At 33.4% G+C, this 23,340-nt stretch overlaps 1 protein-coding gene across 1 annotated transcript in view; it reads left to right on the top strand.

The window, feature by feature from the left end:
• The window catches only part of HCN1 (hyperpolarization activated cyclic nucleotide gated potassium channel 1), a 322,326-nt gene that overhangs the window by 274,592 nt on the left and 24,394 nt on the right, over positions 1–23,340 (top strand). Inside the window, exon 6 of the mRNA XM_039877096.1 lies at positions 10,525–10,765. Within this exon, the coding sequence (XP_039733030.1) occupies positions 10,525–10,765 (241 nt within the window). The remainder of the gene's footprint in view (positions 1–10,524; positions 10,766–23,340) is intronic.

The raw sequence follows: 23,340 nt of genomic DNA, 5'->3' as shown, positions 1-23,340 counted from the left end.
AGAATAGAAAGGACCAGAGACTGGGAAGAGGGAGAAAGAAGGATGTATTGTTTAACAGTTATAGAGTTTTAGTTGACGTTGATGAAAAAGTTATAGATATAGATAGTGGTGATGGTTATGCAATATTCTGAATATACTTGTGAATATACTTAGGAATCGTTAAAACTATAAATTTTGTTTATATATATAAAACTATAAATTTTGTTTATATATATATGTGTGTGTATATATATATGTGTGTATATATATATATATATATATATATCATGAAATTTTTCAAAATTAATCTTGTAAAATAGCACCCAATCTAGTCCTGACCCCAAGAGCCATATCCATCTGCCTGCTGCTCTTCTTACCTGAAATCCAAGATGCTTCGCACTCAGTACAAAAGAAAAGCAAAATCCTTTCTTCATATAACTAAATATCTTTTGGAATTTATTTCTCCCTAGACTGGAGAGCTCAGAAGTTGTTGCAATGTGTGAGTCGTATTCCACAGAGAAACGTGAAGTAGACCATGTATATTGCCCCTGCCACTGCTTCACTTTCAGAGTCACGGTGCTGCTATGTCTTGGCAGATACTCAGAAGGGGGCAGCTTCATCCTTCCTGTCATAATACCAGCATAACTTGCTCAATTTGTTGCAAGGACTGCCATAATAAAATACAACAGACTAGGTGGCGTAAAGAACAGACATTTGTTTTTGCAGTTCTAGAGGCTGGAAGTTTAAGATCAGGTGTTAGCAGATTTGGATTCTTCTGAGGCCTCTTTCCTTGGCTCATAGATGGCCTCCTCCCTTTGTTCTTGCCTGGTCTTTTCTGTGTGCCCACACAACTCCAGTGTCTCTTTATTTGTCCAAATTTCCTCCTCTTATAGGCACACCAGTCAGATTGGATTAGGGCCTATCCTAACAGCTTCCTTTTAACTTAATTACCTCTTTAAAGGCCCTGTCTCTTCCAAATACAGTTACATTCTGAGGTACTGGAAGTTAGAGTTTCAACATGTGAATTTGGCAGGGGACACAAACACTTGCCAATATATGCAATGCTCCATTCAAATCTAACTAAAGTGACAGATAAACGAGTGTTTAACAACTCTTAGGACACCTGCTTTGTTTTACTGCCTAGCCTGATTTCCATACGTCCTTCGCACATGTACACATATTGTTATGCATGGATTATTTCTATTGCCGACCTATTAATGATAAAAATGAATTTATAATAAAAATGAATTTATATTATAAAATGGATTATATTTTAAAATTTCAAATATAGGTTTTTATCATATTCTCCAAATCACCTTCCCTCAGAATTAAGTTTTTTAATTCACTCTACTATCTGCTAGTCCTGTTTGAATTGTACTTTTTTAGTTTGGGATACTTCTGGATATCCATTTGCTGTATTTTCTGTATTTGACACTTCACATCAGTCTGTTTTTACCATGTCAAGCAGACTTAACTGCTATTCTGCACATCACTGTCACCCCTTGCTTATAGTTTGTAAGCAGTTGGAGCCACCTTCTGCTGGAGCTTAAATGGGTCCTTACTGAGCTTTCTCCTGGGACACCACAGAATGGGGCTGAAATATAATCTCTAACAAACACTTTCATTGTCATTAAACAATTCCTAGATTTAATTTTTTTGGTCTTTTTCTACCTCTTTTTATTTCCTTTAAAATCAAATTTAAGTGAACACTAAGAGAATTTTATGTCATCTGCTCTCACTCTTCATGGTACCTAACAGAGTGATATGTTCCTGTGTTCTAGAAAGGCCAATTAGAGAGACTATGCTAAGACTAAATTAATTTCAAACTTCATTTGCATTCACACTGTAAGGTTTAAATGTGATTTAATACCTCAAAATTAAATTAGATGCATATGAAAACTGAAACTCAAAAAACATTAAAATTGCTGAATCTCTACATCTCAAAATTCATCATCTTCTGATCTATCCTTTGTAAGCAGAGAAATTTCATTTAAGCCACTTAATCATAATTGGTCATTTGTACATGCAGAGATTTTAGGCTAATTTCTTTTTAACTCATAATTTGAAGAGACTGTCTAACAATTAATGATATTGCTGGGTGTCAAAACAACTAATGGTGAAAAATGCAAAAGATTGCCAATATTTAAAAGGCCACTGCACACTATTTCTCTTTATCACTACTGAATTTTTTTTTTAAGTAAGATCAACACAAGGTAAAATATTGCGTGGCCATTAAAAAGAATGGCAATGAGGTCCACATCTCGTAATAAGAAATATTTTATGTTATAAAAGTTTGGGGGGGACAAATATTGAATGTAATAATTACAACTATATTAAGATGAATAAGATATTCATCTTAGGTATTTAAGGAATACCTAAACATATTAAATAACTTTCATTAAAATAATGAGAACATAGAGATTTTGTTCTTTTATATATTTTAAGGAATGTGCGTACATTAATTTTGTTTTCAAAGATTTAAAAAAATACAATTTTCTTGCTAACACAAAAACACTTAATCTTTCTTTTGTAATAAGATGGAAAACTATAATAAACTAAAATTGAGGCACTCTCTGTTAATTCATCAATCTTCTCTATCTCTAACTCCTTTAATTTCCCCCAAAATAAATATTAAAGGGAAGAATTTCTTACCTTTGTAGTTTATTACATAATTTTTGATATTTATATTTTTTAACCATTGCAATAAAAGCTCTCAAAAAAATAAGATGTATGGTCACAACTAAAGAAATAGCTTATCATAAATCCTCCCTATGAGGACTCAGAAATCAAGGGAAAAGCTTTGAGTTTAAGAAATTGAAGCAATGCCTAACTTGCTAGTCAACGTTTGGATAAATGCTTAAATTATTTTCAAATGTTAATATCTGCTTGAATGGGCTGATTTCCTTATACATGCAGTCAACAATTTTGCAATTTAAAAGACAAACTACCAGATCAATATAAGCCAGTTGGAACTGCTAAGGGAAAATTTTTTTAATCGTCCCTGTGTGTTTCCTTTTTAATAAAAAAAAAAATGGAATGTGTATGTAATTTGCAATTCACCTTTTAAATGTATTTTAGCAATAGAGAAGTTTTATCATAAGAATACTACATTTTATTCCTGGACTTTGGCCAAAAAGGAATTTTATTGACTGTGCCCTAAGAATATTTTGCCATTTTCTTTCTCTGAACCTCTGCACTTACCTCAACTTTAGTTTTTAATAGCTAGTCTTCAACTCAACTGTGTTTTTTCAGTCAGACCTAATGCTCTCTTACCAATTACCTTGAAATCTGTCTCTTTAAAATTTTATAGAATCCATGGTCTCTACCATTTATTTGATCTCAACAGATATTGTTTTATAGTAGTTATAATGGTTAGTAATATGTAGCATTGAATGATCTATGATAGAGTTGCTGGTGTTATCTCCATTTTACAGATGAGATTAAGATTCAAAGAGGCTGAGTCACTATGCTCACAGAGCCACTTACAGAATCAGGCTGAGCACAGAAGTGTGCACACACATGCACACATACACACATACATGCATATTCTTTGAAGAGTTATACTCGTATTCTCTGAATCTGGATTGGAGCCTCATAAACTGTATTTTAGAGAAATGCCATAAATATATCCATGGGCTTATCATTTTCCTTTAAAGAATAACAGGGAAGCGACGGTCACCTTTGGCAGGTCATTAAAGCCATTTTTTTCTTTATTGATACTGTCCACATGAGAGTCACGATGAGATCAAGATCCCACAGAGTCACCCTGAATATGTTGTTATTTCCCAAGAATGGTCCTACCTCATACTCACAAACCCAACCTCATCTCACTCTAGGCACCTCTATGTACCACGCTCTGTATCGAACACTTAAGCAGGCATTTCAGAGATGCCCTCTCCTAAGACACTTAATAACTGCTCAGAAGCTGATATGGATGTTTTTATTTTCTTATTTATTGCCTCACAAATGATGTAATGGTCATAGAGGTAATGATTGCAGATGACTTTCTTAGAGCTTTTGGTGGGATCCTTTAAAATTAATTCTAGTTAGCCATTTCCAGATACTGATTTTCTCCTCTTAGAACCCTTGGGATCTAACTCTTTTCAAAGGTCAGCCTTAACCATGTTTTACTCATTTATGAAAGTTTCTCATTCTGCCTCACCCTCTCTTTGAGATATAAATAATATTGAAAAATTGCACTCTGTGTTTGTCTTGCTGAATTCTTCATTAAATAATATGTTTAATACGAAGGTTTAAAAAAATCTAGAAATGCATTCTACATCTCAAATCTCCTTACATTATGCTTGTTCTGCAGTAGCATTCTTTGTCTGATAGAAATGTAATGTGAACCACATATGAAATGTAAAATTTTCTAGTAATTACATTATAAATAAAAAACATGAAGTTAAGTTTACTAAATTTTATTAACTAAATATATCAACAAATTATAATTTCAACATGCAATCGATATGACAAATCATTAATGAGAAGTTTGCATTTTTTTGTCTGAAGTCTTCAGAATCTGGTATATTTTTTATAGTTATAGTGCATCATGATTTGGATGCTAAATTTTCCTGAGAAATGCTCAATCTATATGTAGATTTCATAAAATTTACAGTTGAAAAAGAATATCCACCTATCCAAGTATTTCCAAGCATAATTTAACATTTTCTAATAACAATTGTCACTTTTTAACTTTAAACTTAAATGGTTAAAATTAATTAAATTAAAATTCAGTTTCTTAGTCATACTAGCCATAATTCCAGTGGTTAGTAACTCCACGTGGCCAATGGCTACCATGCTAGATAATATAGCCCTAGGAATAAACTATATATTTTTAAATATGGCTCATTCCTACATGCTATGTGACTTTTATGAAATGACAACCTCTTTGAGGCTCAGTTGACTTATCTATACTACTGAGTTAATAAGGTACCCATTTCATTGGGTTGTTGTTATAATTAAATGATAAAACACAAAGCATTTAATAAACGTTAGCTACTATCATCATCATGATCATTATACTACATTTAAAGCAGTGGTACTCACCCTCTTTCTGATAATGGATCTTTTGAGAATACAGTAAAAGTGCCATCTGTCTCACATAACACATGCATGCAGTATACACCTGTTTGCATATAACTTCGACAGATACAGGGCAGCCACCTGAAGCCCATAAACATTCATTATAAGTATCTTTAGGCCCCATGTTTACAATGCTTTTTTTATTGATTGATGTATATATACCCCATTATTTCCCTTCCTCATTTTGACACTGTCATGGAGTTGTTAGAGTAAAGAAGTTTGTATTGACCGGAAGGCTTATATCGATATCACTCTGAATCATTTAGTTATATTTAAAATCTCATGTATTTTCTTCCATATTTACTTTTTACACAGATTTCTGGTACAGAAGAAATGCTTTTTACTTACCTGACATATAACCAAATGTTGATAATTGAAGATAAAGTTAAATTAATCTTGTACATAAAGGGAACATTATTTTTTGTAATTTTCAAATTTTTTAAACAAATTGTTATGCAGCTGTATTTCCATAGAAATTGAATCACATATAATAAACACAGTTTCTCTTTGTTTATTTTTTAAAACTAAAACCATGTTTTTAAGAAATTCCACAACAGTAAATGCATTGCCATTTAATAATCTGCCATAAAAATATGTACATTGCATAAAATGTGGCATTCAAATTGGTTAAAATGTAAATAACCTCAGAAATGCATTAAGCAAGAAAAGCAATAGACATTAGTCTGAAGTGGGTAAAGTTTTAGATTTAAAAAGTTATACTAAAAGGAACTTTTTTTTTTTCATTCTAAAGCATAGATAATGACAAAATACAAGGGTGTGGGTTAATTCTAGGTGCTATATTTTTATAACTTTGATCCATTTAATAGGGAGGTCCCATGATGGGGTTGAATTCTCAATCACTTTGAAGTCAAATATAATGGTTAGTTTCTCTAGATCTACTCTAGCATTGTGGTATGGGCAATGTATTTCTTCTAAGTCCCACTGTCTTCTTTCTTTTATATAAGTGGGGAAATAAAACCCAATTCAACTTTATTCTTTTGTTGTTTCCCCTAGGAATAAATGATATATGATATGTGAAGTACCTGCTTAATATGGGTGCTTAATTAATCTTGTTCTTCTCCTCTTTCCTTCCACATCCCATTCTTGTAGTGAAATTAAATCATGTTCCTTTGGGGGCTGAACAGGGAGAACCAGAAGAAATATTGAAGAAACAAATGACCAGAAACATTTCTTAAAAGGGGAGAAGTAAAGGGCACACATTGACACTGGCCCCTATGACATAAGACATACCCCACAAACAACAACAAATACTGCTTTCTCTCTCTTTTCTTGCACTTGCATGCTTTATAGTTCTAAGATCTTTAATTCTATTGATTTAAGAAGCCAGTCAGATAGTTTAATTATATGAAGTCGAAAGATATTAAGTACAGATGATGTTTTAAAAACTGTGGCAAGCTGGAGCATGCATGCTATGTATAAAGACATTTAGATTCAGATTTTCAAAAATATTTGCTGTGGGGGAAATAAAAACAGACAAGTGTGTAGCCATCAGTTTGCTACCTCACAGTCAACGAATGTCCATGTCAGGCTCTCAAAATCTGTAAAGTTCAAAGAAATAAATTTGTGGTTAATATCAAAATCTTTAGGGTTTATAGTGATTCTAGATACATGTAAAGGTAAGATGGCTTCTTACCCTAAATCAAAACCTCAAATTAGCAAGTTGGTCTGCCTGACAAACCGTTTCCTTTTGCAAATGTGTGGTTTGGGGCAGACAGCTCAATATCTTTTTTAAAATGGGCTAGTAATAATAACTAAGGTGTAGGCTTTTTATAAGAATAAAATAAATTAGTAGTTGTAAAACATTTAAAGCAATACCTGGAACCCAGTGAAAACTCAATAAATATTGTCTCTTATTTTTATTATGTTCATTCTTAAAATTCTCTCTGCTGTAAAGAAAACCCTAACACATCTCATTACCTTGTTTTGATTCAACTAGTCCAGGCTATTAAATTGGGGAAAAATAGGCAATATCAGCGGCAACTGTTTTTTAGGATGTTATAGGTGATGAAATGTCACCTGATACAGATTTGAATAAATGTATTTGTTTGTTTCTAATTTTAGTATAGAAGTCTGCATGTCTGGATGCCATTCGAATGTCTATTTGATATAAATTCTTAGAAGGAAGCTCTTGTGTGCTCTGCACAGTTTAAAACTACAGGATGTGCTGAGTGTAGGACTTCAGCAACGTAACAGCAGCCCTGTTTTGTTAAGATTACTCAAAAATTCACTGTTGTAATGACAGTAATTATATTTGTAGCTTCCATGCTAAAAAACTCTGTAGAACTATACTGTGTAGAATAAAATAATGTAGAATGGAGGAAAACTAAATGTTTCACACAATGGAACTTTCTGCAATGATCCTAAGTGATCAATAAAGCTAGAAGGAGCCTTAAAATATTGCTATTCTTTTTAATTACAATCAAACAATATTGCTTAAACTTTCCCAGTGTCTCAGAGTATGCACAATTCCAAAGCACAGATTTATGGTTAACATAAATCTTTCTTGAAGCAATCTAAATATATCAAATCCCATTTTTCCTGATTGTCACAAAATTAAACAAACTAGGAAACAAATTATCAACAAAACAATAACAATAAAAGATACCATTGAGATTGGAAGGCAAGCCTCAGATAGTGAGAAGATATTCGCAATGCATATTCCAACAAAGAACTCACATCAACCTATAAAAAGAACTCCTACAATAGAAAAAACTCTTGACTGGACACTTCACTGAACAGGATAATCATCTGACCGATAAGCCTGTGAAAATGAGCATAACGACATTAATCATTGGGGAAATGTAAAATTAAACCACAATGAGAAAAAAATGTTTTAAATGTAAGATATCTCTACATATCTACTAATGGTTAAAATTAAGTGAATGATGACATCAAATTCTGCAAACAATGTAAGACAACTGGAACTTTATATATTGCTGCTGTATGAGAAAAATAATACAATCATTTCAGAAAACTTTTGGTAGTGTCTACTAGTAAAGAAAATATATGCCTACCCAATTACCCAGCAATTCCAACATAAGTATTCAAGAGAAATCAGGGCCTAAGGCACTTCAAGAATGTTCATAACAGATTTATTAGCCTAAAACTAGAAATAACCCAAATGTCATGAAGAATACAATAGATAAATAAATCGTGGCATAGCTATAAAATGAAATACAGCCTGAAATATAAAAACGAGAGAGCGCTTTTAGACGCAAAGAAGTTTCTGTCACATTACATCTTTTTCTATCAAATATTTGTTAGAATTCACAGTTTCAATCAGATAGTATTTACATGGAAGTAAAAGTTCCACAAAGAGAGAGAAAGTGAGTGGATCTCTTTAATCAATAACAATAATATGAAATTACCTCAAACAGTGTTACAATCAAAGCAGTTCGAACAGGTATCCCTGAGTATGAAATGCATCACAGAAAAAGTTATGTATATAAACTAACACCAGTTTAATTGCTTACAAAATATACTTTCGAATATTTTCTAAAATAAAAGGTGAGAGGATAATGAAGAAAAAAATGTGTATAGTTCCAATGAAAGAACATAGATGAAAGGACTCTATTATTTTTGTTTGAAAGCTCATTTACTCAGCAACCTGAATTATTTTTTGTTTTCTATACAGTATTCTTGTTATTTTACATGTGAGATCATTAATTTCCAACGATTAATCTGGTCATTTTAATGCCATATCTTTGCCTTCTTTTAACTTCATTTCACCTTTTATGCTCATGTGTTTTTGTATAGCAGTATTTTGAATAGTAAAAAGGACATTTTTATAACACATAACACTCTTTTCTCAAGCTAGGTTTTGAGAAAATGTATTAAGAGTTTTAAGTAATCTCTCCCAAAGGAAATAAAACTAGACGTTGTGAGCATTTTTTCTACTGATGAGATTTCAACTTCTTTCTTTTTTATCCTCTGCCTTTTCTCCTTACTTCCCTCCATCCATGCATGCATGTGTATTTATTGTGCACTTACTATATGCTGAACCTTATTGTAGTCCCTACCACAGCTCATCAGCACCAGTGAAAATTGACCACAAATTGCCTTAGATACAGCCACTCATGGATCAGCTGTGTATTACTTGGGCTTGAATGATGCCACACCAACTACCATGTGTAATATCTTTCTATCGTTTTGTTGCTATGTTCATTTTCTGGTTCTTTTTGCTGATTTTTAAATATTTTACAATCTTCCATGAAGCTCCACATTAGAGACACTTTTCTGATATGATGAACTCACAGATATTGTTGAGGATGAAATATCTTCCTTTCCATGATTGACCCCAAATTTCACGCCCTGTTTATCAGCTGGAATATTTTTTTATCAATCCTGGGATACTATCAGGTCATTTTATGAAGCAAGACTAGAGAAACCATCTTTCTCAGTCTTGGAATCCAGAGTTTTATATAACTTATTTCCTAAAGCAGGAAATTCAGAACTCAGGCCCTATTCCCTTTTTGCCTTCCTCCCACCTCTTAGCAGAGATTATTTTTGTGTCTGCGTGTTTTAAGCAAGGTCACAAATTTAGGCTCCACCCTTTTCCTTTAGGGCTCATTGGAGAAGTTTCTGAGAAATGGCATTGTGGTCAAATTTAGATTCCCATTGTTTATTCCATTACATATCCGACTTGCAAGATTAAAAATGGTTGGTCCCATTCCCTATTTTAGTCCAGAGAGATGTCAAATTTGGACCGGAATCCACAGATTGAAATTAAACACGTAGATCTAATTTAGAATTTTCCTGCCCAGAAAGAAAATAAGTGAGGGAAAGGAGAATGCAACTTCTCTCCAGTCCGATGGAAACGTGAGAGACTTTGAAGAGAGTGATTTTCTGCTCTAGCCTAGAAACAGATCAAATACATAATTATAGAATTAGAGACTCCTTTATGTAATCTTTTTCTGTCCTCACTCCATTGTGAAGGATATTAAGAGAAAACATCAAAATACTGTTGTCTGGCAGTCAGGCCCTTGTTTCAGAATTCCTGTCAGCAGGTGTGAGTTAAACTGTCTAGCACAATGGAGCACAGAAGCAATAATGATATAGCTAATAGGAAATGGTGTGGCTTCTTTTCTCCCTAAAAAAGATAAAAGAGAGACTAAAATTCTTCTACGTTTTAGAATTTCTAATTTCATATGAAGAGTAATAAATGCAAAGTTATAAAGGCTGAGATATATATTTAATTAACATATATTGAATGTTTACTATATGCCTATACTACAGTAGGAGCTGGGAATACAAAATTTTAACACAAAAATAAGACGATCCTTGGTTTTGAAGAGATATGTAGATTTTTAGAATTAATATATATTTGGTTCTGAATTTAAACTGTGATGTGAAGCTATTTATCTGTTTTTTTAATATCAGCAAGTTTCTCTTCCTGATACCATTAATACCCTAATATTTGTTTACTCTTGCCATCTTTAGGAGATAGTCAACTTCAACTGTCGGAAACTAGTGGCTACAATGCCTCTTTTTGCTAACGCGGATCCTAATTTTGTGACTGCCATGCTGAGCAAGTTGAGATTTGAAGTGTTTCAACCTGGAGATTATATCATACGAGAAGGAGCCGTGGGTAAAAAAATGTATTTCATTCAACATGGTGTTGCTGGTGTCATCACAAAGTCCAGTAAAGAAATGAAGCTGACGGATGGTTCTTACTTTGGAGGTTAGTAAAAAAAAAAAAAAAAAACGACTGACATGAAATTAAGTTGCTTCAATATGTGTCTTTATTAGAATTTTGGAGATGTCAGAATGTTGATTTGTTGGTTTTAAAGATAGATTTGTTTTTGAATTCTGACAAAAGCATCTGTAAATGGTATGTTTTCACATATCAGGCCTTGTCAAGCTTAATGTTTAAATATTCCTCAACACAAGAAAACTGAAGTGTTTTTCCTTAGAAAAAGATGAGAAGTCTGCCTTCAAATAGCTGCAGGTTTATCCTACAAGAGGGAATTCAAGTCAAACTCTTTTTCTTCTCATCAGTGAGGTATGCAATAAGTGTTCCTTTTAAGTGGTCCTTATTACTTTGTATTCATCCTTCACAGATTTTTTTTTAATATATCATCTCTTTAGAAGGCTCCTCTGTCAGGATCAATGTCTCCAAACTCTGTGTCTCTGTAGAACTTCTCATAGCTTTCCAGAATACCTGGTCTCAGTTTATCTCGTATTGAAATTAATAGTGTGGTTACCAGTCTTTCTTCTGATATTAGATGGCAAGCAACATCTAATACGAGATGGAATCACAAGAGAAGACGTTTAAAGTGAAAGATGCTCACTCAGGCCCCACTCATCAGAGATTCTGATTCAGGAACTCCAGACTGGAGACATGTTTTTATTGTTTATTCATTAGAGAGTAATCAACCAGTACATCTGATCAAGTAAAAATCAGTAGTGATAAAAAGAAGTATTCAAATCAAATTAATAAGAGTTGAGAACCAGGCAATGAATTCCATTTTGTGAAATAATAATAATAATGATGATGATGATGATGATGATGGAATAATATTATTATAATAAAAATGGAATTCATTGCCTAATTCTCAACTTTTATTAGTTCTATTTGAATACTTTCTTTTTATCACTACCAATTTTTAGAGGACTTTCTGATCTCACTTATATGTGGAATCTGAAATACAAAATAAACGAAGAGAAGTTAGAAGAAAGAAAAAGGAAGAGCAATTGAAAGCTGTGGGGTAAGAAATAAAAGTATTCATGAGGCAATTAAGATGTGAAATATGTAGAAGAAAATTTAGAAAATATTTTGTAAGCTTCATTATATGTTGAGTCTATTCTACATTTGATATGAATTTTGTGAATTCAAAGCTTTTAATTACTATAGTTTTATGTGCTAATTTGAGCCAGTTTTTATACAAAGACTGGAATATTTGCCTCCTTGCATTTATGTGGGTTAAACAATTAGTAAAGTCATTTATGCTAATGAATGCCCTCTGTCTATAAGATAGATCATTTGGAGGATAAGAACTATGTCCTAATGTATTATTTCTTTAGCACATTGTAGCATCTGTCTACAAGAGAGCTTGATCTGTAATTTTGTTGTTATGTTGTTTACTGTTGTGATCCCCTAGATGACTCTGTATATATCAGGTTTTCCTCACTTAGAAAGAGTAGGAAATCTTTTCTTAAGAGGTATTCACTATGTCAAGGAAATTGAAATAATCTATCTTTTACACATATAGTTGATATTTATTCCATTTAAACCCTCCAAAAATAATGATCGTCGGTTAGAATCTAATAATAATAAATTGTACTTATTTAGCACATTAGGGTTTATAATTCATAACCTTATGTATCTAATACAAAATTTTGAAATTAATAGAGTAGACCTTTGTATTATACTAATTTTGTATTTGCATAATCTGAACATAGCCAGGTCATAGTACTATGAAGCAGAAAGGCCGTGAGTCAGCTGAGGAGTGCTGTTCCTACTCTTCTGAAATGTCTGAATGCACCTAATCAGTGCACAGAACACACTCCTAACACTGAGATCAGGAGACTTATTCAAAGAAAGATCAAACTCAGAATTTTGTTTTCTGGGCCTAACTTAATTTATTTCTGCAATAATCCAGGACTATGTTTCTAAATCAATATAGTTTTGTTTTGTTTTTTTAACACGGAGTTGGGATTTGGTTGTTTTTTGTTTGTTTGGTTGGTTGTTTACTTTTTTGTATGTGGATATGGGGGAGAGAGTGTGTTAGGTCAGCTCATGTTAGATCGGTGTTCTCACTAACATAGGTCCCAAGTAAAGTTCTAGGAGAGAAATCACAAGAAAATGAACTTAGAATAAGGGCCTACTGTGTATTAGGCACGTTCATAAGGCCCTGGGCATACAGCATTGAGCAAATTAGATAAAATTTCTCAGTCATGGAGCTATATTTTTAGTAGGAACTTACATTTAGAAAAAATTTAATAAATAAACCTAGAAATTACTGAAATATTAAACTACATCATCAGATGGTGATAAATGCTCCAGGGGAGATGAAGGCAGTGAAGGAGAAGAAACGCCTCCTTGTCCACAGGGCGTATGGAGATTAGAGTTCAGGCAGGTGGGATTACCTTAGAGTCTCCAGGCTTCTTGCCGAGAGTGACAGGGAGTGGAGATAAAGTCCTTAATGAGATCAGTCCTCCTGACACAGGTGGATGGTGAGGCTATGAGTTTTGGATGCTAAAGGATTAATGGTCTCACTTGTAGAAAAAGGAGTTTCTTTAACCTTCCTTGACTCCTCTTATGAAGAAAATTTTGTAATTCTCCTTTTACATATGTGGAAAATGAGCCTCAAAGAAGTTAAGCTAGGTTTCAAAGTTGGCTATGAATTTGAATCCAAAGTCTATGATTTGGCCACTGTAACTCACTGCTTCCTGGGAAATGACAGGATGATCCTCTAGGATGGAAATGTTAAATCCTCAGCTTCTCTTCCCAGCCATCCATGGCCCTTTCATATGCACATCTGTAAACGGTTTTGTAATCTATTCATATGTTCTGCCTGACCCTCCAATTAAAGTAATCATCGTATCAAGATATTATCCATTAAGATAAAATGCCATTAATAGACCTCATTAAAATTTCAAGTAATATATTTTTGTATTCACTTGTTCATAATTTTAAAGAACAGCTACTGTTTTTCTAATATAACGTGTTTCTTTGTTGTTACTATCTCTACCCACTCACCTCTTAGCAGTTGCTTCTCTTTAACACCAAACTGTTCTAATCAGTTTAGTCTCTTAACTTGCCTTCTTTCAAAATGGTTGTCCCCTAAGTTCTTAAGGTATAACAATGTAAAATAAGCCTACCAAAAGGAAAATATTTCCCGTGGTTGTTGCTCTTATAGATAATTTGGTACCAAATACTGCTTAACAGTGTCTAATATTTTGCCAGCCTCGAGGAGACTGCCAGTTACTTTATATAGCTAATGCACATATTTAAGATTTTTATGCTCAAAATGCATTTGGCCAGATATTGATCATCCGGCATTTTAAAATTTAGAGTCGCTGATTTGAAAACTACTACACAGGCAACCCCTCTTGGTAACTGTTCATTATTGGTAAGAGACCGAAGCATCTGACAATCTATAGTTTACGGTTCACTTCACCTCTAGTATGGTGTACATTTCTGAAAGCCGATGAGATTTTTTTAGAAGGTGCAAGGGATCTGTTGTTGGTATATCAATTCACAACTTGATTAGCTCGATGCTCCCATTATATTTACAAGGAAGAGGAGGCAGCAACAGAGAAAACAATGAGTCTTCTTAGAGATTTTTTTTTCGCTTTCTTTCGCTGTCTCATTTGTTCTCTCCTTAGGCCAGATTAATGAAATATTTATTTCAGTCCTGTTAAGTCAACTCAGTTGGGTATTTTTGCAGGTCTTTCCCCACCTAGAAATATCAGATAATACACAACCACAGAGTGAAGCTTTGCTAAAATATCGAGTGAGAGGGATGTTAATCCCACCTCTGTTCTCACCTCACAGCTCTATGATTCTATAAAGTCTTGTATAAATGCATCGATGTATAACAAAGGATTAAATCCAAGTGTCTGAGACACAAAAAATCAGGATGAACATTAAGGAGACATTTTATTTTGAAGTCATACTGTCTTCTCTCTTTAATAAAACAGAAAAGGAAGAGGCAAAAAGAAAAGGAGGAGAAAACACAAAAGTCCTTGTTACAATTCTGGGTCCTCTTGTCTCCCTGTGGTTGTTCACAGGGGATCACCTTTGGGGCTTTTCATAGTCTGAGAGGCCAGGCCATATCTTGAACCTACTAAAACAAAATCCCTGTAAGGCAAGTGTACTTTCTAATCTTTATGTACAATTCTAATTCATGCGCTTAAATTTTTTTTAAAAAGTGCCTCTACCTAGTTATTAAATATAAATATCCATCAAAAACTGAGAAAAATGATTTCAGTGAAAAGTATGGGGTTCTGTTGCCAGCTGAAACAAATCTAGCAAGTTATGATTCACTTTAGAATATAAAATTGTTCTGAATACTTTTTTTAAAGGTTCTTTCTCCTTTTTGAAAACATAAATTGCTAAATTTTGATTACCAATATTTATATTTTACTTGTGTTATTCAAATGATAACTTTTGTAATGATAAACTTTATATATACTATTAAAGGAATTTCTGGTAAAAAAAGAACAGATGGAAGTTGTTGTTTTTTTCTGTATGCATAGCTCAGGGGGTGGAAAGAAGCAGGACTTTCTATCAAGCATAACTGGAGGAAAAACTTTTTAAGAAGGATACGCATTACCAATAAGGATGGTCTAAGAGAAAACTATCTCCCAAATTGATGTTTCTTTTGGCTTCTTCTGGTAAATCTGCATTAGTGGTTTTAGAAGAAAAATGGGTTTCTTATTTTGAAACTCAAAATTTCCCATTTATGACTTTATTCCAGGATTCTCAGAAAAGGAGGCTCCAGCACTATGCTCTTTGTGCTTTTATCTGTTCTACAGCTATTCCTCTTTCAACAGGGTTCATCTGAATTGTGTGCTTTGCCCTTTTATATGAGGAAGAATAATATCCAGATCCTTTAACAAAATCTTTAAAACCCTATACAATCTGGCTCAAGTTATTTTCCTAATTTCAATTTATAGCTTTCTTTTCAACATACCTTCAACCAAACCCTCCCAAGACTATTTCTCTTACTTAAGCAAGCAAAGTTTGCCTCTGCAAAGGTTGATCCCTTTAGTTAAAAAAAAAAAATTCACTCTCCAGGCTGACACATTGTTTCTCATATATTTTAAGACACCACTCAAATGTTTTTAAATCTCCCCCAGGGAGATGATTTCTTTCTTTCTGCTTTCATAGCATTTTAACCTTAATCTATTATTGAACTATTTTCATTACTATGTTATATATCAATCTTCCCTATTAGATTATGAACTTTCTGAGCTTAGACATTATGATTTCTTCCACTTTTAACCTGTAGCACCAAAGCAAAATGCTTGAAATATCACAGATACTCAATAAGAACTTTTAAAAGGAGAAGATGGAAGGATAGATGGATGGATGGAAGAAAAGATAGATGGATAGATGTATGAACGGATAGATGAATATATTTCCCCTTGTCTCTACTCTTTATCTCTTCTTCTGCTTTCTCTCCAGCCTTAAAATAAAGAAAACAGTCAAGCATCCAGTTCACTTTAGTATTATACTGTGTTAAATTCATTTCCTTTATCTCAAGAAAAGAAGTTAATGCAAATAATAATGATAAATTACAAACTAAATAAAGTGAAACACAAGTCATTACCTATTTCTGAGAAATCCAGTGTTGATATTTAAATTGCTTTACATGTAATTTTAATTAATCTCACCATATTAGAACAGATTTAATAGTTTAGTATTTAAAATAACAGAATCTAGAACGATGCTGTCTAGTAGAACTTTCTGTGGTATTGGAAATGTTTTCTTCTCAACATTGTTCAATAAAGTAACTATTAGCCCTGTTCATGTGAGTGAATAATTATTTAGTTTTATTCTATTGTATTTAATTTAGATTAAATATAAATAGCCACATGTGGCTAGCGCCTACCGTATTAGATAAAACAGTTTTAGATTGCTAGAATGGTTTATAAGGCAACTGTATATAGAATGGCACAAAGGGGTGTTGTGCTTCTCTATTCCTCCTAGAAATTTTCCAGTCTTTCAAAAACTTTTATTTCGTGCTAAGTCCCAAATATCCTTAAAAGTTAATTTACCTCCTAAATGTTTCTTTCCTTCTTATCTTTCTTCTTTCATTTCTTCCTTTTTTTCTTCATCAAATATTAAAAATCCTCATTGCTCCAGGCAGAATTCTAAGTATTTAGTATACAGTAATGAATAAGCTATAACTCTAGCATTCATGGATGTTATGTGTTCTTGGGGAGACAGCCAATAAACAAAAAATAAATGAATGCATGAAATAATGTCCAGTAGTAGTAAATGCCATGAAAAAATATATATATGAAGCAGGATTATGAAAGAACAGTTGGGCAGAGACCTTAATAGGAGACAGCTAGCCATATTAATATCTGAGGGGAAAAACATGGGGACTAACAACGGCAAAGTTTCTAAAATAGGAATAGGTGTGTTGGGTTCTAGGAACAAAAGAATGCCAATACTGATAGAGCAAAGGAGGGCGGTTGAGTTATAAGAGCGGAGCTCAAAGCAATGTCCAGAAAAAGGACTGGTGGACATACATAGACCATAATGTGTCTACAAGTCATCTTAGTGATAGACAAAGAATCTAACTTAGTTCATATGGGAAGGTGGTGAACAATGAAAAAGAAGTGGAGTTAATGAACTGGAAGTCCTGATGGGGTAAAAAAAATTGTTGGAGTAGGATAGGTTGAGCTGCAAATACAAAAAGCGGTGATCTGAATGGAGGTTTTGGAGTTGGTTAAGCTATTAGTTATAATGAAGTCTTCAATGGTGGATATGACCATTGAAATAATGGCTAAAATAGGAATTTAAAATGAAAAATTGTTAATAGTGAGCTAATCATAGAATTCTGAGGCCAGTGTGTTAGATGAATCATTCCAAGCATTCAGATGGACACAATGATGACATGCCTTAAATGCTATGACAAAAAGGATCTATATTTCAATGAACGCCTACTTAAACTACCGCTATACTTTTAAGTCTTTTTTTATATATATATTTACTCTTTTTCTTATTTTCTCTCCATCTCTAATTTTTCTTTGTATTTTATTTGCAACATTTATATAAAAGATGCACAGAAACTATAGGACTAAAAGATTCCCATTATACCGAAAACGTATAAAAGATCATTTTGTTTTTATTTGTATCCCCACCTCTAGCACAGTTCCTAATACATCATTTTTACTGAATAAATATTTGTGGCATTGACTCTAACTTTGGAGTCATCTTTAATAGAATATTTCATATCAAATCAATTTTCAAACTTATAATAAATGATCTCTATTTGTATTTCTTTTCAATTTTTTAAACAGAAAATTATAGTGTCTTTTTTTGTTTCTCCTACAAGATCTTAACAGGTGTTTATAAGTGTGAACCAAATCATTAGACTTAGCCTTTTGGTAATAGTGCACTTAATGCTGAATAGTGAATAGAGTAGCAAGATTCCCTTTTGGTTACTTCTTTTATTTCTCCTGTTTTTTGTTTTTTGGGTTTTTTTGTTTGTTTGTTTTTGTTTTTTTTTTGTTTTTTTTTTTGGCTCTCCGGCCTCACACTTAGCTTTCAGAGAGCCTCAGCACCACATTGCTGACTAAGACCTTCTTGCCCTACTTCAGCAGATCTGTTCACCCTCCTTCACAGCCGGGTGTGATAAATGAGCTAACATTAGTAAAGTACTTTGAGTTCTTTGAATAAAAGTGGTGCAAATTATTATTCCATTGTGATGCTTTCTTTAAAGACCATTATGATACTTCATTGTATTTGTGGAGTCTAGGAGAGAAAATGAGGGAGAAGTGTCTCTGGGTAGCACTCTTTAGCGAAGTGTGCAAAGTACAGAAACTTCATGGGAAAAGCCAACTTCAAATTTTTATTTTTAATATCTCCCTCTCCTCTCACATTTGCTACTCTATACTACTGGCCCAGAATGAGGTATATAGTAAAGTAATACCACCTTTCTGTGGAAATAGTAAGTGTTATCATGAGGCATTAAGTATACACTTAGAAGTAATTAAACATTCTTTGACATTCTCAACGTCACATTTTCATCCTATGGAAGAGTTAACAGATACGCATATGAAACTTCTGGGCTCTTTATCATAGTGTATAGTACTTGAGTTTAAAACAATGTTAAGGTCTAATTTGATAAATGCACCAACACATACTGTTTATGATCTTAGGAATCTACTCTTTGAACAGGTTCATTTGGAAGGCAGTGGTGTCCTGTGGTTACTTTATGTGCATCACTGCTGGTGGACAGATGGCTGGTTTCTCACTGTGTCCTCATTTCAACTCTATCTCTAGCTTGCTCCTTTTCCATGTGGCCTTCCGCTTGTGCTAATAATGGAGGCTTTTTATTCTGTGCCCAGGTTTTACTTACTCTTAAATTTAGACCTTCCCTTTATGTCTGAAGGTCCCAATTGCTAAAACTATACAACTGTACCGGATATTTCCCCTATTAAACTGTACCGCATGCAATTTAAAAGGTTATGCCTGAGGAGCCTAAGCATATGTACTTGCTTGATGGTTCCTCATTCATAATATTGCAAATTAAATTATCAAATTCTATCTTTAGGAACAAAACTATAAAACGACTAGGAAGCAGCATGATGTCACAAAGTATGCAGCACCCAGGGTCTAGTCTCATCTCTGTCAATAGGACCCAACTGCACGTTCCCAGGCAATGTGTTTTTACATCTAGGGGGCTTCGGATCATCATCTGTAAAGTGATTATTGAGATAGAAATTCTCTGCAGCCTTCCAGCTCTGATTCTGTTGGAATAGGACTCTTGAGGGTATATCCTTTTTGCCACTTGCTTATTTTAATAGCTTTCTGAGTATCTAAAATGCCTTCTTGCCTATTCTAGAGTCCACATTTTTAAAGGAAGTCTGTATATTTTGTTTGTAATATTAGAATTGTGGATGTTTTCTAGGACAAGACGCTAGCATTTAGAAAAAAAATGGAGGCAGGTGATATTTATGATGATTCATGTTCTAGTGGGTAAAAATTAACTGCAACTCATTTTTTCTTCGTAGTGAACAAAATAGTGTCAGGGACTGGTTGTGAAGCTCTTTGAAATGTGATGGAAGGATACTGTTTAAGGATGGAGGGATCAGAGTCAGATCTTAAGATGCCATTGGGTCTTGAGAAAGTCACTGATCTTCTCTAAGCCTCTGTTTCAAATCTCTCAAATCAGGATAATAATTCCTACATCATTAGGCTCACCTAGAGGACTAAATGATTTTGCATACATAAAATGCTTAGGATAGCACCTGAAACATAGTTTGTGCTATGATGTTAGGCAGTAACAAAAGCAACCAGGCTGGTGTAATAGAGAGCAGTAGATAAGCGTATAAGACCTTCCTGAGGTGTTATAGATTCTGTGCTCATGCCAAGTAAATCAGCACTGGAGAATTTAAATGTCAAGTTGTGTACTTTCCTGAGTAGCTGTGTCTTAATCCATTAGCAGTGAAATTCACTCTAAATCAATGTGTGTGAATGCTAGAGGGTGGGGAGGTGGACGTGGAATAAATAATCTTGAAAACTTTTTCAAATTTAAGATGTAAAATTTCAAATCTTAACTTTCAATTCTGAAAATTCTAATTTCCTCACTCTATACACGTGTGTGTATACCCAAGAAAAGTTCCCAAATAACTGGCGCTTGATGTGCCAGAAATTGTATTAAGTAACTTCACATATATTGTATAACTCCATATTCAATTAAAATAGCTACAAAAATATATAATCTTTACCATTTTCAATATCAGTTTCTCAAATGCATTATAATTAAAATGGAAGAACAAACATATATTTTTAAAAACTAAATTATTTAGAAACATTCTTATAAACTTTACAATGAAGAGGGATCTAATCCATTACTTCATCCCCTTGTACAAATGAGGAGCCTGAGACATTCATTGGCTACAAGGATTGGCGGTGACAAGGATGGACTATAACTTTAAGCCACTGCTCTTCATACAATAACATGTGAATTTTTTGCAAGTTGTTACCAATTATGTTACTTTATAGCATTTCAGAAAATAAGGATTATTTCCTTTTAGATTGAATTATGAAACATATTGCACACATACACACATATACACACACAAATTGCTTCTAGCCTATTGCTAAATAACCTGAATATCCTAATTGTAAATATGCTCCAATTAAGTATGACTATTTTGACCTATCAATTATCCATGGAGACACTTCTCCATGGTTGAATTTACTTAGTAGAGGAGAGTAAAATTAGCAGTCAGGATACTTCGGCAAAAAGATAATGAAGTGGAAATAGTTTAGTCACTTTAATTTGCATCCTATCATCTATTTTTCAGGGTATAATAAGTTTATCGAATGTTTGCATATCCTCAGCAAATTTTAACTTTTAATTTTTTTATTTCAAAAGTTTCTGTTTTCTCATACTATATGTCCCAAGAGAAACACATCAACACATTAATGTTTTAATGGCCTGTAGTGAGTGGTTCCCTTTGCTGGGATATATACATGTGCCCCCAAAGAAGGAAATAAGGTTTCTAAGATGGGTATAAATATTCTCGATGCTAGAAAGTCAGTTAACAGCCACTCACACTTACACAGTCATACTGGATGTGAATGAGAACATTAATTAAAATCTAATAAAGATCAGACTCTTTAAAGAAATAGCTTTTGAAATCTTAATTGAATTCATTACACAATGCAATGGTTCACTTATTAATTCAGTACACATTTCTTTATCCTCTTATTGTAAGGACTTAAAACGAGCATGTTAAAAGTTCATTTTCTTGGAGTTCATAAGGTACTTGTAACTATAGAACAACCACCAGTGCTTCCTGACTCAACAAGACACTGGAAATATCAGTATAATACTTATTAAATACTGAAATAATTTTCATATGCATAATATGCATGTTTGTGCTTGTATTTGTTAAAAGCTGGAAGAGAGAGGATACACTATAAATCTTTAGACTTATAATTTCTAATATTATCTTTTTAAATAAATAGTATAATTAGGTAAAGGTATTATTATTATCATTACAAATTTGCCAGTGAGAGAGGAACCAAAATAATACTGTCATATATTGTCTTCTACATATCTCCCCTTTTTCCTACCCAATTAGAAAGGAAGTGATCTAGAAAAAGCTGGTTCCTAGTTTCTGAGAATCTTAGACTTTGTACAGCTTGCATTTTGATTTGACTGCCTTCTGTACCAGGGCATTCTGGTTATAACTGCATAGTTTAAAGAAGAGACTTAAACTAAGCCATTTATTAATTCTGGAATCTGAGTTTCCGGATTGGAAATCTTGGGTCAAATTAAACATGCAGGTGCCTGATCACTTCCTTGCATTATGTGACACAGTTTTACCAAGCTATTATATTATAGGCGGAGATTAATTTTCTTTGAGCTGCAATGAGATCAGCTATGGAAGGACAAGAGGATGTTACAGTGAAGAATAATATGTTATAGGATTTCACAGTGCTTGTGTTCCAGACAGATAATCTTGCATAGAAATTTTCAGGCAAGCTGAATGAGGGGAAATGACTATACTTGAGCAAATACAGTCTGAGAGTGTCATTTTGCATCTTGGGCTTTTGTTACAGAATGTATTCTTCTTTGAAAGATCAACAAAGTAAATTTTAAAACTTAATCATACCCCCTTAAAAAAAATCTGAACTTTATCCACTAAAAGTTTATGGTTGCCTAAAACCTTAGTTGTTATAAAGTTCTTTAACTTTGTAGTTGTTTAAAAATTTAAATTTGCCTTTTGTATATCTCCACAAAGCAATAGAGAAGAATTTACCTGAGAAGATTGGCAACTGATGGTGCTTGATACCTTATGTATAAGAGAATCACATAGTGCTGCTGAACAAATCCTAGGTCATTTCTTGTATAGAAGCCCTCCGAATCACTCATTTGTCACAATTAACCATGTTTTTATGTGAATGTAGACACATACCTTGCAGTTTTGCTGGAAGGTTGTATTGTTTTAAGAAAAAAAATCAATATCCCTGCCATCATTTGTTGGAATATCTTTGAACCAAGCCTTTTTGCTGCTAAAACTGTGAAGAAAAGAGAAACTGGTGATAATTGGTGTCGGCTACATTTTCAGATAACAATCCTGAGATTTTTCTCAGGGACTGCAGAAACGAATAAGAAGCCAAAATATAAGTACCTTAATAACTGAAAGCTGAAAAGAGTCAGTAGAAATGTTTATGTGGAATACTGTCCCAAACAAAATTTTTGATTTTAAAATATCTACGTCTCAAGAATACCTAAGAATAAACATAATTCCCCTGGCTTCTGAGTGAGAATTCTATAATGCTATAAGAAGAGTGAAAATGAGAAAAACAAATGGCATCGGGAATTGTGAAATATCATTTCCAGCCCAGAGGATAACATTTTAGAAAATTATCTTATATTTAATGTTCAGTTCTTTGCATTTGCTGTGCCATTGGCCCACTTGTGCTTGAACCAAATGTCCAGGGCCCTGAGAGTAGCTATGGAGAAGGAAAAGGTGGAACTCCACAGAAAAGAGAGAGTGATTCTTCTGTGAAGGGGCTGACCCTCAGAGGTTTGACTCTGCCAGTGGCACTGA

The sequence above is a fragment of the Pteropus medius genome, unplaced genomic scaffold, assembly GCF_902729225.1.
Source record: "Pteropus medius unplaced genomic scaffold, Ma_sr-lr_union100, whole genome shotgun sequence".
Lineage (NCBI taxonomy): Eukaryota > Metazoa > Chordata > Mammalia > Chiroptera > Pteropodidae > Pteropus > Pteropus medius.
This window is presented reverse-complemented; position numbering and strand designations above follow the sequence as displayed.